This window comes from Oncorhynchus mykiss, chromosome 24 (genome assembly GCF_013265735.2).
Source record: "Oncorhynchus mykiss isolate Arlee chromosome 24, USDA_OmykA_1.1, whole genome shotgun sequence".
Lineage (NCBI taxonomy): Eukaryota > Metazoa > Chordata > Actinopteri > Salmoniformes > Salmonidae > Oncorhynchus > Oncorhynchus mykiss.
In genome coordinates, this window is record NC_048588.1 from 631078 (window position 1) to 645825 (window position 14748).

The 14748-nt window shown below is 43.1% G+C and overlaps 1 protein-coding gene across 12 annotated transcripts in view; it reads right to left on the minus strand.

Annotated features, from left to right (window-relative positions):
• The window catches only part of dock10 (dedicator of cytokinesis 10), a 177770-nt gene that overhangs the window by 94064 nt on the left and 68958 nt on the right, over window positions 1–14748 (minus strand). For 9 of the 12 annotated variants that reach the window (XM_036961950.1, XM_036961948.1, XM_036961955.1 and 6 more), the window contains exons 2-4: window positions 14578–14697; window positions 13315–13404; window positions 8431–8513 (exon numbers count right to left, since the gene is read on the minus strand). In XM_036961950.1, the coding sequence (XP_036817845.1) occupies window positions 8431–8513; window positions 13315–13404; window positions 14578–14697 (293 nt within the window). The remainder of the gene's footprint in view (window positions 1–8430; window positions 8514–13314; window positions 13405–14577; window positions 14698–14748) is intronic. The other 3 variants (XM_036961951.1, XM_036961946.1, XM_036961953.1) reach the window with 1 other exon arrangement.

Sequence of the window (14748 nt, forward strand, 5' to 3'; positions counted from 1 at the left end):
GGAAATCAAGATAGCACTGGCAGCTGTACAGATAACTCATCCAAAGGGCTTTATCTTTTCAAACAAAGCAGAAAGCTAACACAATATGATGCCCTGTCACCTTATTAATTCAGCTACTTACTTAGATAACTAGCAAGTTCAACATAAGGGTTGAGTTAATGCAGAAGTCTGCGTCTTTCACACAGGACAATAAAAAAAAAAAACACGTAACAAATCTCTTTCTGCGTTTTGTAAATGCAGATTTAAATGGCTTCTTATTGCATTTTGTGATAGGCATCAGACTAATTTGTGACTAGTTTCAAGAAACTAGGCGAAGGTCGCACGTCACTACATCACAGGAGAGGCATTTGAACGTAAACATGTATTTTTGTCAAATGAGCTTTTTTGCAGAAATGCCTTCTGGAACATGTGAACTTTCATGTGCCTTAATAAGAAATGTCTATTCCATCCGCAAATACAAATAAAATGTTAAATTACGAGCTTAGTTGGTTTAGCCACGGAAAAAGCCAAGAACCTTCCCGCTAGCCTTGATTGGCTGAGATAATGGATGGGCTGGACATGCCGGGAGATGAGCTGCTCAGCACGTGTTGATAGTCCTTTCTTACCGCACCATTTTTGAAAGATATAAAATTAACCATCAAGAACCACAAAAGTTTTGCTACTTTTCTCAATAAAATTGAAGCCCTGAATTTAGCAGGCGCTATAGACAGATCTGTTGGAAAAAGTGATAAGGCTATTTTCTGCACACGCCACACCGTCAGTGTGAACCAGAGTGACTTGACACCATGCTGGCCAAACAAGATGTAGCTACAAACAAAACAAATTTAAATGGTTTCAGTCCGCCGTGAAGCGTTCGTCCATATACACGGGTTTCTAATTTTGTCAGAAAGTTGTTTTTTATTGCAAGTTCAAGCATAATGTTCACTAGATCTCCCAGTATCTCTACTTGCACATTCATCTTCTGCACATCTATCACTCCAGTGTTTAATTGCTACATTGTAATTATTTCACCACCTTGGCCTATTTATTGCCTTTACCTCCCTTATCCTACCTCATTTGCACACACTGTATATATACTTTTTCTATTGTATTATTGAATGTATGTTTGTTTATTCCATGTGTAACTCTGTGTTGTTGTTTGTGTCGCACTGCTTTGCTTTATCTTGGCCAGGTCGCAGTTGTAAATGAGAACTTGTTCGCAACTAGCCTACCTGGTTAAATAAAGGTGTTCTCAACTAGCCTACCTGGTTAAATAAAGGTGTTCTCAACTAGCCTACCTGGTTAAATAAAGGTGTTCTCAACTAGCCTACCTGGTTAAATAAAGGTGTTCTCAACTGGCCTCCCTGGTTAAATAAAGGTGTTCTCAACTAGCCTACCTGGTTAAATAAAGGTGAAATAAAATAAAATAGATAAAATAGATAGCAAATGTTAGCTTGCTGGCTCGCTAGCTGACGTTATGCGTATGATCTGTGTATTAATATTATTCAAATCAGATCCAAATTTGCATTGCTAATTTTAGCTAGCTAACATTGAACCTAGTTAGCATTAGCTACCTGCAGATTCATACTACAGCTATGACAATGTTTGTATTGGTAGTAGTATGAGTTGGGATTATGTCGGTTCATTGTTTAGCTAGCTAGCTACATGTCTAAACAAAAGACTCCACTTCGCTAGATGATTACATGACCCATGAAGTTAGCCAGGTGTGTCTGGGGGTGATTACAGCCATCTATTGTATTTTATGTATCTAGACAATTGTGACCCATCCACTTAGCTAGTTGTGGCTGGGTGGTGGTTATAGCATTTCCTTCACATGACCCATCAATTTAGACAAGTGTGTCGGGTAAGCATCATCTAATAGTTATAAAATATTTTATCTGGACACTTTCTGTTTTTGATATTGATACTATGCAAGTAACCATTTCACTGTACCGTTTACACCTTCTGTATCCTGTGCATGTGACAAATAAACTTAGATTTGATTTGATATAGTGTGTGTTTACCAGAGACAGTAATGTGAAGAACAACATGACCTGCACCAAAATCAGATTAGGATATAAGCCAAGGACTAGTGTATTTTTAGCTGGAGGTTTCCCTTATTGTAGGCTACTGCTTTAACCACTTTTAGTCTTGAAATCTTTGGTTGTTTACTAAACTACTCACTCTGTTTAGCACATGGCCTCACATGTGAATCCATAAAGAGATGAGTGGGGCTAAGGCTTAAGAGGGTGTGAACAATGCTGAACGGGTGTTGACAAAAAAGAGCTCTCCAGTCGGTGGACCAAAACATTAAAAGGGCCATTTTCTCAAAAATGGGGTTTATCAACTTTCAAAGCAGTATTACTTTCCCATTGTTCCTCAACTGCAGTGTATGATATACAGGACATTTTTTTTTAGCTCTGAGTCTCTACTTTTATCCAATGTAAAAAACACACATTTCAAATGTTGCTACATAAGACCGAATCAAGGCGGTCGGTCACATTTGTGCTTCAGTTGCACTTCTCCCCTCGAATAAGAATTCACTATCACCAGACAGTGCTCTGACTAATGTGTAGCTACTTTGTCTCTGCTAGCGAAACACTGTGCCTAGACTGTACCACGGAATAGAGACAGACAGAGAGGGAAACAAGGGAGTGAGGGGGGAGAGAGAGAGAGAGAGAGAGAGAGAGAGAGAGAGAGAGAGAGAGAGAGAAAGAAGAGATGAGACAGAGACAGAGAACAAGAAAGAGACAGACAGGGAGAGTAATAAAGAAAGAGACTGCAGACTGTCTTCTACCATCATTTGTCTGTTTGGAGGAGAGAAAGGGGAGGGAGAAGGATGGATGGGAGAAAGGAGGAGCTCCACATCCTCCCTGTCCAAAGCTCCCTGTCCAAAGTTCTCGCTTGCTCTGTCTGTCTGCCCCTAGGGCGATATAGGCCTAAAAATCATATCTTGATTTTTTTCAAACTTATGGGCGATTCACAATATATATATCTCAATTTTTTTTTTTATAATCACTGATTTGGCTTTCAAATCTGTCTATGAAAATGCCCATACAAATTTAACTAGAACCATGCATAGTGCACAAATTCACAAATAATGACTAACTTCTTGTAGCAAAGGATTAAGCTACAGAAAATGAACACAGGTCAACAATCTCTCATGTGCTATGTTATTAGCCTACTAATCTTTATATTTCAAGTTTAGCGCCAACTTGGATTCTATTTGCTAGCTAACAAGGTTGCACATTTAAATTGTTATGAACACATCCTTCGCTCTGTCTCCAACTGTTTGAAAAGCATGTTAGCCTGTTCACTTTGTTCACATGTTAAAATCAAGTGGCCTACCTTATTTCTCAGAACGAGAACGAGTTGCCAATTCCTTATATACTTGTGTTTTATGCGCATTGCACATTTACAAAAACACAGACTAGACAGCTAGTATAATAGTCTTTGGCTAAAATGCTGCTAGTGGTACGTGGTACCCTTATGCCGCCGTGACAAACTGAGCATTTATTTTTTCCAGAATCAATGTTCATTGATAAGTTTTAGTAGTGTCTGCTCTGCGTGCAATTTGAGTAGTTGAGACATAAAACAGGTATTGTTAGAAAAACCTCTCCTCTATTACAGTAAAATAATGTCTCAATGTGTTTTGGTGTCCATTCTGTTGGACCAAACCTCAAATGCAAATAGCGAGTTGAAAATAATCTGTCCAAAATAAGCCTAATGCGTTTTTATGGGTTTATTTTGGACCTAAGCTTGTTGCCTGCCTTCCCGCCTTTGGGACAACAAACTTCCATTGTTAGGGCGGAGATATGCATCTCTGGTGTAAACGGGGAGGTGCACACAGCACAGAGGAGCGAAAGAGACAAGACCAAAAATACAACGCGAGAACAAGCGGACATAAACGCACATAAAAACAGACAATTACAAAACCTTGATTCTTGTAATACAGGCATTAATTCATTTGATATATCCCCCTCCCCCCCATCACCTGAATGAAGTGTCCCGCCTGTTCTAGTCTACTTCCCACCCTCCCCTCCTCTACTCACCTCATTCTGCCTTCCCCACTTCTCTCTCCCTCTCCCCTTCCCTCCGCTCCCCTCTCTCTCCCCCTCATCTCCCCCACAGACAGTCAGAGTGACATATGATCAGGAGGTGACCTCGTTTGACTCGTTCACTTTGAGGAGCTCTGTTTTATCCTACAGGTCTGCCTCTTCCATTAGGGATGTCAAGAGGGAGAGGACTACACTTAAAAGCTTCCAGGCAGAGAGAGAGAGAAGGTCTGCGTTCCAAATGGCCCCCTATTACCTACTACATAGTGCACTACTTTTGAACAGGGCCCATAGGGTTCTGGTCACAAGTAGTGCACTATGTAGGGAACAGGGTGCCATATGGAACGCAGCCAAGGAGTATGTCCTCTCTCTATGTCCCCTATCATCATATCGTAGATGGACCACACTTCAGTAATGGCATTCAAGCTCAACTCTAGTGTTGATACACGTGTTGTGATAGCCACATAACAGTCCAGCAGTTTATTGTAGTAGTAGGGCCTGCTTAACTACACAGGCATGGGCTAACTCGAGCCCAGAGATTTTTTCTGGCCAGGTCACCACGGCTAGGCGAAGTGAACGTTTGTGCTTGCACAAAACTCTTAAAATACCTTTGCTTGAAAAACTAGACAAAGCGGCAATATTACTGTTTATCCCTCTGTTGAGACACCATAGCAACAAGTAAACTTCTCAAAATAGTCCGAATGAATCTAAGATAGGTCAAGAAATCTGTATTTAAATGTTGATGTTTTGACAGAGGAAGTCTTAGTCACGCAATTGAAACTAAGATGTTTGGTGCAGTATTTCTCGAGTGAAATGTGCATGAAAACTAGTCGTCTGTCATTGAATGACAACAAACACCTATTTTTGGCCAATCACTGACGAAGGGGTGGAAACTTTGGCTGCCGAACTTCGACAAGCCCCAAGAGAAAAATGTGTGTGCTCGAACAGCCGGAAAAAAAAAACACAGAACGCTGCCGAATACCAAAAGGTCAAAGATGTGGTCTAATATATGCGCAAACTCTTTCGAATGGGAAGCATACGGTAAGTTTTACTGTGGAGGTGCTGGGTGCATGGAGTCGGATAGAGGGCAGACTTGCTACAAAGCTTGTTTTAGCATGGGCAGCGAGGGCTTTCTCCATTTTAAATGGGTTAAAGGGGCAATTTTCAGTTTAAACAAAAACAAAGTGGGAACCCCACCACTGTTTTGGTAAACAGCAGATTTCCCCTTGGAGGGACCATCGTAGCACAGATAGGAGGTGTTCTCTCTTTTCCATCTCTATGGCTGGGTGTCTGAGCTGAGCCCCGACTTGTGTGGCCGAGTCCTATCCATCTCCTTCCGAAAAGGAACCGAAAAAACTTGCCCTCGCTCCAGTGCGTTCATGAGCCGCCCTGTGTTTGTGCATGTGCTCTGAGCTGGAGACACAAAGGCTTCCCTCTTTTATCAGGATAGCAGACCAAGCACTGCAACTAGTCTCAGCTAAAATTATTCATGGCATCTCATGGCTTCTCAAAATTGTCTCCAAGAGGCTAAACATTTTTTTGAGAATCTTCAGGGACACCCCTGTGTTTGGACCTAACAGTTAGAATAGCCTTGCAACATGCCAGACTTCGTGGCTCTCTCTGGAAAGACACAGCTCGTGAAGATTACCAGCTCAGAGTGAACTTAGCTGTCAGTCTGTTAACTGGATCACAGACATATAGTATGAGGAGCCCAAACTGATCCTAGATCTGATGCTAACTGTGTGTACAGGGTATCTTACAAAGGCTAGCAGTAACTCCCATACTGATCCTAGATCTGCTACACATTCCAGGGAAAGACAGAGGAAGTGATTCAGAGAGAGAACTCATATCATGTGGATCTAACCTCCATAGGAGCCCGTACACTCAGTCTCTTGACATCTATTGATGTTAAACTACACAGTATCAAAAGTAGAATTTGGATCAGTTTTAGAGTTGATGTACAGTATATGATGTTGAACTTAAAACTGTTTTAAATTCAACAAACTCAAAAAGGTCATGGGAACTGAACTAGAGGACTAGAACATAACCAACCCATGGGAGACCAGGAGAACATTCCAGTGGTCTGGATAGGGGTCAGAAATCAAAGAGGCTCTGCTGTGATGTTTGGTCTCCCTGGGGTTGAGTGACCGATACACACACCCTGACATCACTGCTGCTGGACAGCACAGCTTGCCACTCAAAAACACAGCCCACCGATGTCCATCATTTTGTTTTTTTGTTCCCATTGTTGACATCACAGAGAGCTATTTTTCGAGAGGCCCGCTATGTAACCGCAGACTTCAGCAGCTCAAATGGCACACTATTTCCTATTTAGTGAACTCTGGTCAAAAGTAGTGCACTAAATAGGGAATAGGGTTCCATTAAGGATACAAGCACCTGGATATTTTGGTCTAGCTGAGGTTCTCAGCTGCGTCTTTCCTAGTGTTTATGTGAAGTACGCCTTTGGAAAGTCTGGAATGCGTTCCTGACAAAGACTCTGTCAAAACCGTTAAGCCCTGGAGTGGGCCCTGTCAAACACAATAGCGTCATAACACTTAGAAGTACATGAAGTGGCGAAGTACTGTTTTCTGACGCGGAACAATTCAAATATGTAAACACTGCTCTGTAACTAAACCCATGTACAGTGCCTTGCGAAAGTATTCGGCCCCCTTGAACTTTGCGACCTTTTGCCACATTTCAGGCTTCAAACATAAAGATATAAAACTGTATTTTTTTGTGAAGAATCAACAACAAGTGGGACACAATCATGAAGTGGAACGACATTTATTGGATATTTCAAACTTTTTTAACAAATCAAAAACTGAAAAATTGGGCGTGCAAAATTATTCAGCCCCTTTAAGTTAATACTTTGTAGCGCCACCTTTTGCTGCGATTACAGCTGTAAGTCGCTTGGGGTATGTCTCTATCAGTTTTGCACATCGAGAGACTGAATTTTTTTCCCATTCCTCCTTGCAAAACAGCTCGAGCTCAGTGAGGTTGGATGGAGAGCATTTGTAAACAGCAGTTTTCAGTTCTTTCCACAGATTCTCGATTGGATTCAGGTCTGGACTTTGACTTGGCCATTCTAACACCTGGATATGTTTATTTTTGAACCATTCCATTGTAGATTTTGCTTTATGTTTTGGATCATTGTCTTGTTGGAAGACAAATCTCCGTCCCAGTCTCAGGTCTTTTGCAGACTCCATCAGGTTCTTCCAGAATGGTCCTGTATTTGGCTCTATCCATCTTCCCATCAATTTTAACCATCTTCCCTGTCCCTGCTGAAGAAAAGCAGGCCCAAACCATGATGCTGCCACCACCATGTTTGACAGTGGGGATGGTGTGTTCAGCTGTGTTGCTTTTACGCCAAACATAACGTTTTGCATTGTTGCCAAAAGTTCCATTTGTGTTTCATCTGACCAGAGCACCTTCTTCCACATGTTTGGTGTGTCTCCCAGGTGGCTTGTGGCAAACTTTAAACAACACTTTTTATGGATATCTTTAAGAAATGGCTTTCTTCTTGCCACTCTTCCATAAAGGCCAGATTTGTGCAATATACGACTGATTGTTGTCCTATGGACAGAGTCTCCCACCTCAGCTGTAGATCTCTGCAGTTCATCCAGAGTGATCATGGGCCTCTTGGCTGCATCTCTGATCAGTCTTCTCCTTGTATGAGCTGAAAGTTTAGAGGGACGGCCAGGTCTTGGTAGATTTGCAGTGGTCTGATACTCCTTCCATTTCAATATTATCGCTTGCACAGTGCTCCTTGGGATGTTTAAAGCTTGGGAAATATTTTTGTATCCAAATCCGGCTTTAAACTTCTTCACAACAGTATCTCGGACCTGCCTGGTGTGTTCCTTGTTCTTCATGATGCTCTCTGCGCTTTAACGGACCTCTGAGACTATCACAGTGCAGGTGCATTTATACGGAGACTTGATTACACACAGGTGGATTGTATTTATCATCATTAGTCATTTAGGTCAACATTGGATCATTCAGAGATCCTCACTGAACTTCTGGAGAGAGTTTGCTGCACTGAAAGTAAAGGGGCTGAATAATTTTGCACGCCCAATTTTTCAGTTTTTGATTTGTTAAAAAAGTTTGAAATATCCAATAAATGTCGTTCCACTTCATGATTGTGTCCCACTTGTTGTTGATTCTTCACAAAAAAATACAGTTTTATATCTTTATGTTTGAAGCCTGAAATGTGGCAAAAGGTCGCAAAGTTCAAGGGGGCCGAATAATTTCGCAAGGCACTGTAAATGTACTGAATGCATAAGTGCAATCACAGACAAGGGCTGCAAAATTCTGGTAACTTTCACAAAATGTATGGAAAACCTGGGAGTTTTGGGAAAGTTGCCGGAATGTTGTAACTCTTTCATAGACTATTCTGTACCTGGGAAGTAGCTGGTAATCTCCTGCGTACTCATCATATTTGTAATGGACCACGTGTAGTTGGGAGTTGTAGTACTTGCAGGCCTGGAACAGAGGAGGAGAAAGAGGAGGAGGAAGAGGAGGGGACAGAGGTTCTGTTAATGCCTGTGAATAACAGACAGTTGATTCTGTCTGTATACATGACCGTGTGTGTGTGTGTGTGCGTGTGTGTGTGTGTGTGTGTGTGTGTTTCATTTCATGCATTTATTTGACCTTTATTTTAACAGGGAGTCGCATTGAGACCATGGTCTCTTTTGCAAGGGAGCCCTGCAACTACACAACACATTACACATAGGGAATACAGCAGAAAATAAAAATAAATATATTTTTTTTAACTATAGAAAACACACACATGAAAAACAATCACATTCCTCAACAAAAATAGATTTGTGTGTGTGTGTGTGGGTCTTGGCATGGGCAGTTGATGCTTGAAATCCCCTCTCGGTCACAACGTGGAACTTATACAGCTCTACAGTAGTCACACACACACACACACACACACCTCTCTCCATTGAAATCAGTAGATCCAAGGTACGGTAATGTACAGTTTTGTTTTACATGAGCAGCAGGCCTCATGCAACCCAATGTGACGCAAGCTAGGGCTGCAGAGTCTGCCTCACTCTACGACATTATGTCTACGTCCCAAATGGCACCCTATTCCCTTTATAGTGCACTACTTTTGACCAGGGTCCACAGGGGAAAGGGTGCCATTCGGAACACAAGCCTTGGTGTTTATGTAGCTGATCCAGCGGTGACAGAGTCAACACAGGAAGTGAGGTGGTAGCTCTAAGCTCGTTATTTCGTGCCTTGCAAAAACATGTTTTTTTTTTTGAGGGAAAAAGACTGCAGCCCTAGCTTGCTTCACACAGGTCGTCTTGGAGCCCCATAAGCTGAAAGAGTTACAAGATTGAATCCATGATTAGATGAATCGAATTAACATTCTGTCCCACGGGATTGAGTTACAGACTTTCTCTCCCTCCCTCTCTTCTCTCGGTCTCTCACGTGCACACAAAACGCACATATGCGAGCTCAGCTGCGCACAAGCACACTCTCTCTCACGCGTAAACACACACACGCTCACGCACTCTCTCTCTCTCCACTCCCTCTCCTCTTAATTAAATTTCAAATCAATTTTCAATTGAAGGGCTTTATTAGCATGGGAAACATATGTTTACATTGCCAAAGCAAGTGAAATAGATAATAAACAAAAGTTAAATAAACAAAAAATGAACAGTAAACATTACCCAAGTTCCAAAAGAATAAAGACTATTAAAATGTCATATTATATATATATATACATATATATATATATATATATATATATATATATATATATATATATATATATATATATATATATATATATATATACATACACACGACCGATTAAATCGGAATGGCCGATTAATTAGGGCCGATTTCAAGTTTTCATAACAATCGGAAATCGGTTTGCCGATTTTTTTCATTACATTTTTTTATACCTTTATTTAACTAGGCAAGTCAGTTAAGAACACATTCTTATTTTCAATGACGGCCTAGGAACGGTGGGTTAACTGCCTCGTTCAGGGGCAGAACGACAGATTTTCACCTTGTCAGCTCGGGGGATCCAATCTTGCAACCCTACAGTTAACTAGTCCAACGCAATAACGACCTGCCTCTCTCTCGTTGCACTCCACAAGGAGACTGCCTGTTACTCGAATGGAGTAAGCCAAGGTAAGTTGCTAACTAGCATTAAACTTATCTTATAAAAAACAATCAATCATAATCACTAGTTAACTACACATGGTTGATGATATTACTAGATATTATCTAGCGTGTCCTGCTATATAATCTGACTGAGCATACAAGTATCTAAGTATCTAACTGAGCAGTGGTAGGCAGAAGCAGGCGCATAAACATTCATTCAAACAGCACTTTCGTGTGTTTTGCCAGCAGCTCTTCGTTGTGCGTTAAGCATTGCGCTGTTTATGACTTCAAGCCTATCAACTCCCGAGATGAGGCTGGTGTAACCGATGTAACCGATGTCTCAATAGCAAGGCTATGTATGTACATAGACAAAGATTTCCTTAAGTTTGGGTCAGTCACAGTGGTCAGGTATTCTGCCACTGTGTACTCTCTGTTTTAGGGCCAAATAGCCAAATGTGTCAAGTAATTATCTTTTTTCCCAATAATGATTTGGTTGGGTCTAATTGTGTTGCTGTTCTGGGGCTCAGTGGGGTGTGTTTGTGAACAGAGCCCCAGGACTAGCTTGCATAGAGGACAGGTTTATCTCTCTGTAGGTGATGGCTTTGTTATGGAAGGTTTGGGAATTGCTTCCTTTTAAGTGGTTGTAGAATTGAACAGCTCTTTTCTGGATTTTGATAATTAGCGGGTATCGGCCTAATTTTACTCTGCGTGCATTATTTGGTGTTTTACGTTGTACACAGAGGATATTTTTGCAGAATTCTGCATGCAGAGTCTCAATTTGGTGTTTGTCCCATTTTGTTTGTCCCAGTTGGTGAGCGGACTCCAGACTTCACAACCATAAAGGGGAATGGGTTCTATATCTGATTCAAGTATTTTTATGTCAGATCCTAATTGGTAAGTCGAATTTTATGTTCCTTTTGATGGCATAGAAGGCCCTTCTTGCGGTGTGGTGTCTGTTGTGTTTCCGTATGCAGTGATGCTGCTACAGTAGGATGTGAGTGAGACTACGGGTGGCTAATTTGATCACTTCCTTCTAGCCAGCATGTGCTGCAAGTCTTTCACGCTCAGCCTCACCATCAAACATTACTTGTAAGAGCATGAAAACAGGTGTACATGCACACACAGTCTGTATATGCGTCCCAAATGGCACCCTGCTATTGACCAGGGCCTATAGGGTACCACCTCAAACTATTGCACAATAAAGGCAATGTGGTGCCATTTGGGTCATAGTCAAGATCCACCTCTTCATAGCGACAATACAATATGGGAAATGTACGCAAAATTGTGTTCACGCTGGTCGTCATCATTTGCATTTGTAAAGTTCTCGCCCCATCGCCGTCTCTCTCTCTTTTTCCTTCCCATCTCTCCCCCCTCCTTCCCTTTCTTTACATGTCTCTCTCCTCACCTCTCTCTCTCTCTCTCTTTCCTTCCCATCTCTCCCCCTCCTTCCCTTTCTTTACATTTCTCTCTCCTCACCCCTCTCTCTCTCTCTTTCCTTCCCATCTCTCCCCCTCCTTCCCTTTCTTTACATTTCTCTCTCCTCACCTCTCTCTTTCCTTCCCATCTCTCCCCTCCTTCCCTTTCTTTACATTTCTCTCTCCTCACCTCTCTCTCTCTCTCTTTCCTTCCCATCTCTCCCCCCTCCTTCCCTTTCTTTACATTTCTCTCTCCTCACCTCTCTCTCTCTCTCTCTCTCTCTCTTTCCTTCCCATCTCTCCCCCCTCCTTCCCTTTCTTTACATTTCTCTCTCCTCACCTCTCTCTCTCTCTTTCCTTCCCATCTCTCCCCCTCCTTCCCTTTCTTTACATTTCTCTCCTCACCTCTCTCTGTAAAGTTCTCGCCTCTCTCTCTCTTTCCTTCCCATCTCTCCACCCTCCTTCCTTTCTTTACATTTCTTTCTCCTTCCCTCTCTCTCTCTCCCTCCCCTCTCTCTCCCCTCCTTCCCTCTCTCGCACCCTCCTCCCCTCTCTCTCTCTCACACATCCTCCCTCTCACATTTCCTCTCACTCTCGCACCCTCTTCCCCTCTCTCTCTCACACATCCTCCCTCTCTCTCTCTCACACATCCTCTCTCTCACACATCCTCTCTCTCACACATCCTCTCTCTCTAGTTTGCTCTGTTTTTTTGTTAATTCTTTCCAATTTGTAATTATCTAGTAATTATCTTTTTGTTTCCTCATGATTTGGTTGGGTCTAATTGTGTTGCTGTCCTGGGGCTCTGTGGGGTCTGTTTGTGTTTGTGAACAGAGCCCCAGGACCAGCTTGCTTAGGGGACTCTTCTCCAGGTTCATCTCTCTGTAGGTGATGGCTTTGTTATGGAAGGTTTGGGAATCGTTTCCTTTTAGAGTGGTAGAATTTAACGTCTCATTTCTGGATTTTGATAATAAGCGGGCATCGGCGCTCTCTCTCTTTTCTCTCTCTCTCTCAAATGATTCATCATTAGCGGGCATTCTCTCTCTCTCTCTCATGATTCAGCTCCATAGATGAGCCCATTGGAAGCAGAAGTCCAGTCAAAGCCCCCCCCCCCCCCCCCGCCTTCCAGATGCTGTTGATTCCCACGGAGAGAAACATGATACAGCAGCAAGCTGCACAACTTTACTTCGCTTTCCCTCTCGTTCAGAAGGGGAGCAGTAACGCCCAGACATGGGTAAAGAATACATGCTTGTCACTTTCTCATATATGGGCCAAGGAGGAGTGAGTGAGTGATTGAATGCATCAGTCTGTCTCTCTCTCTCTCTCAATCATAGAGCTAGCTGGAAACTATCCCTCTCTCTCACACGCACGTGCGCACGTACACACACGCTCGCAGGCACACAGAAACACACACAGCTCCTGGAGGAACAGAACACATCTGTGCTCCTGATGTCACTGCCTTATAGGCTCATGATGTTGACCTCTGTGTTGAGGATAAGTAAACTAACAACTACATGTAGTCCTGACCCTTACCCACACAACCACCACACCAAGCCTAGCTGCCTGCCAGCCAGCCAGCCTGAATGTGGAGTCAGCCCTGCTCCATAGCCCTCCCCTGCACCAAAGCTCAGTCACACAACTAAGCATGGAGCTCACACACACACACACACACACACACACACACACACAAACCCACATACACACACAAACGCACGTGCGTGCGCACACACACACACATACACACTCACCTGTCTGACCAGCAGACACTCGGCCTGGAGCTCGGCCCCCTGGGGCACAGTGGACTGCAGTGTCCGTCTTTCCAGAGGCACTGTGGACACCTGGGAGACAGAGGGGGAGGATAAATCATTGGGGGTGAACCATCAAGGCGGGAGGGACAGTTTGATGTCAGGTAAAAGGTTGTCTCTGAAAGACTGTCGGGGTGGAGGGGGTGTGGACTTGACATCTCAGCCTTTTCCCCTAGAACCAAATTCACTAGCTGGCTAGTGGTCAAAGTTCACACGATAGCTGGTTTTATGATTACTGAGATTAGGTCAAAGATGACACATACCAGAATGGGATAGGATACATGTGCAGGTTTGAACATGAAAATGCTTGAGGGGGACATAGGAAATCTAAGGATACAGTTGTTACCACCATGATGTACAGTCAGATCACTGAACCCTATTCCAGTGCGTCAGCACTTGACGAATAACATCTGACCAAGAGCTCCGTTGATGTTATAATTCAATCATAAATATTGAAGTAAAAACAGCACATGGCTGAAATATATCATCCATACCTAGCAGTAAAGATTTTTTGGAGAAATACTGCTCTCACTGATGGCACCGTATTCCCTATGTAGTGTATTACTTGTGACCAGGGCCAAGTAGTGCACTATATGGGGGATAGGGTGCCATTTGGGACGCAACACACAGAGAACAGCCAAGTCTGCTCCTGCTCTGATCAACGCTTGGTTCTGATTTACTGGGTCTGCAAGTCAGCTGTTTAAAACACAGCACACTCACAGGAAGGAAGGTGTTCCAAAACATTATTAGGTTATGGAAGCGAATTAGGTTTGTCCATTAGCTAATGAATTGGAATTTCCATTAGGTTGAGAGACCGCAAATGAAACAGGGACTGTTTGGTTGCCGGGCCTGTGTGTGTGTGTGTGCGTGCGCACCACGGTAGCAGAGTCAGGCATTTAAAAATCAACTCAGGGATCGAGAGCCGAGTCATTTCCCTAAAACCATTTAAAACCGGTTAATGTGAAGTGGCGGTCTTAAGGAGTCACATTAGCGCACTAATTAAGTCACTAATGAGCAAACAGCCACAGGACATTGTCGGAGCAGAAGCACTAGGGGAATGAGGGGTTCAGAATGCAAGTGTGTCTGTCTGTCTGTCTGTCTGTCCGTCTTGTCGAAAAACATTGGAGCCAGACACACGCACACACAGTCAGACACACACACACACACCCCTCCACCCCACACACACAGAGACCCGCTCGTACCCACCGTGAAGTCGTTGTCGGGGAAGAGGAGCAGCTCGCTGAGGGGGTCTTCCTTCAGCTCATCTCCCAGGTCACAGATCACAGCCTCATAGTCCAGAGGGTCTATCAGCTTGGGTTTCTCCTGCTGGGACACACACACACATTTTACTTGACTTATCCCATTTGGAAGTGAAAT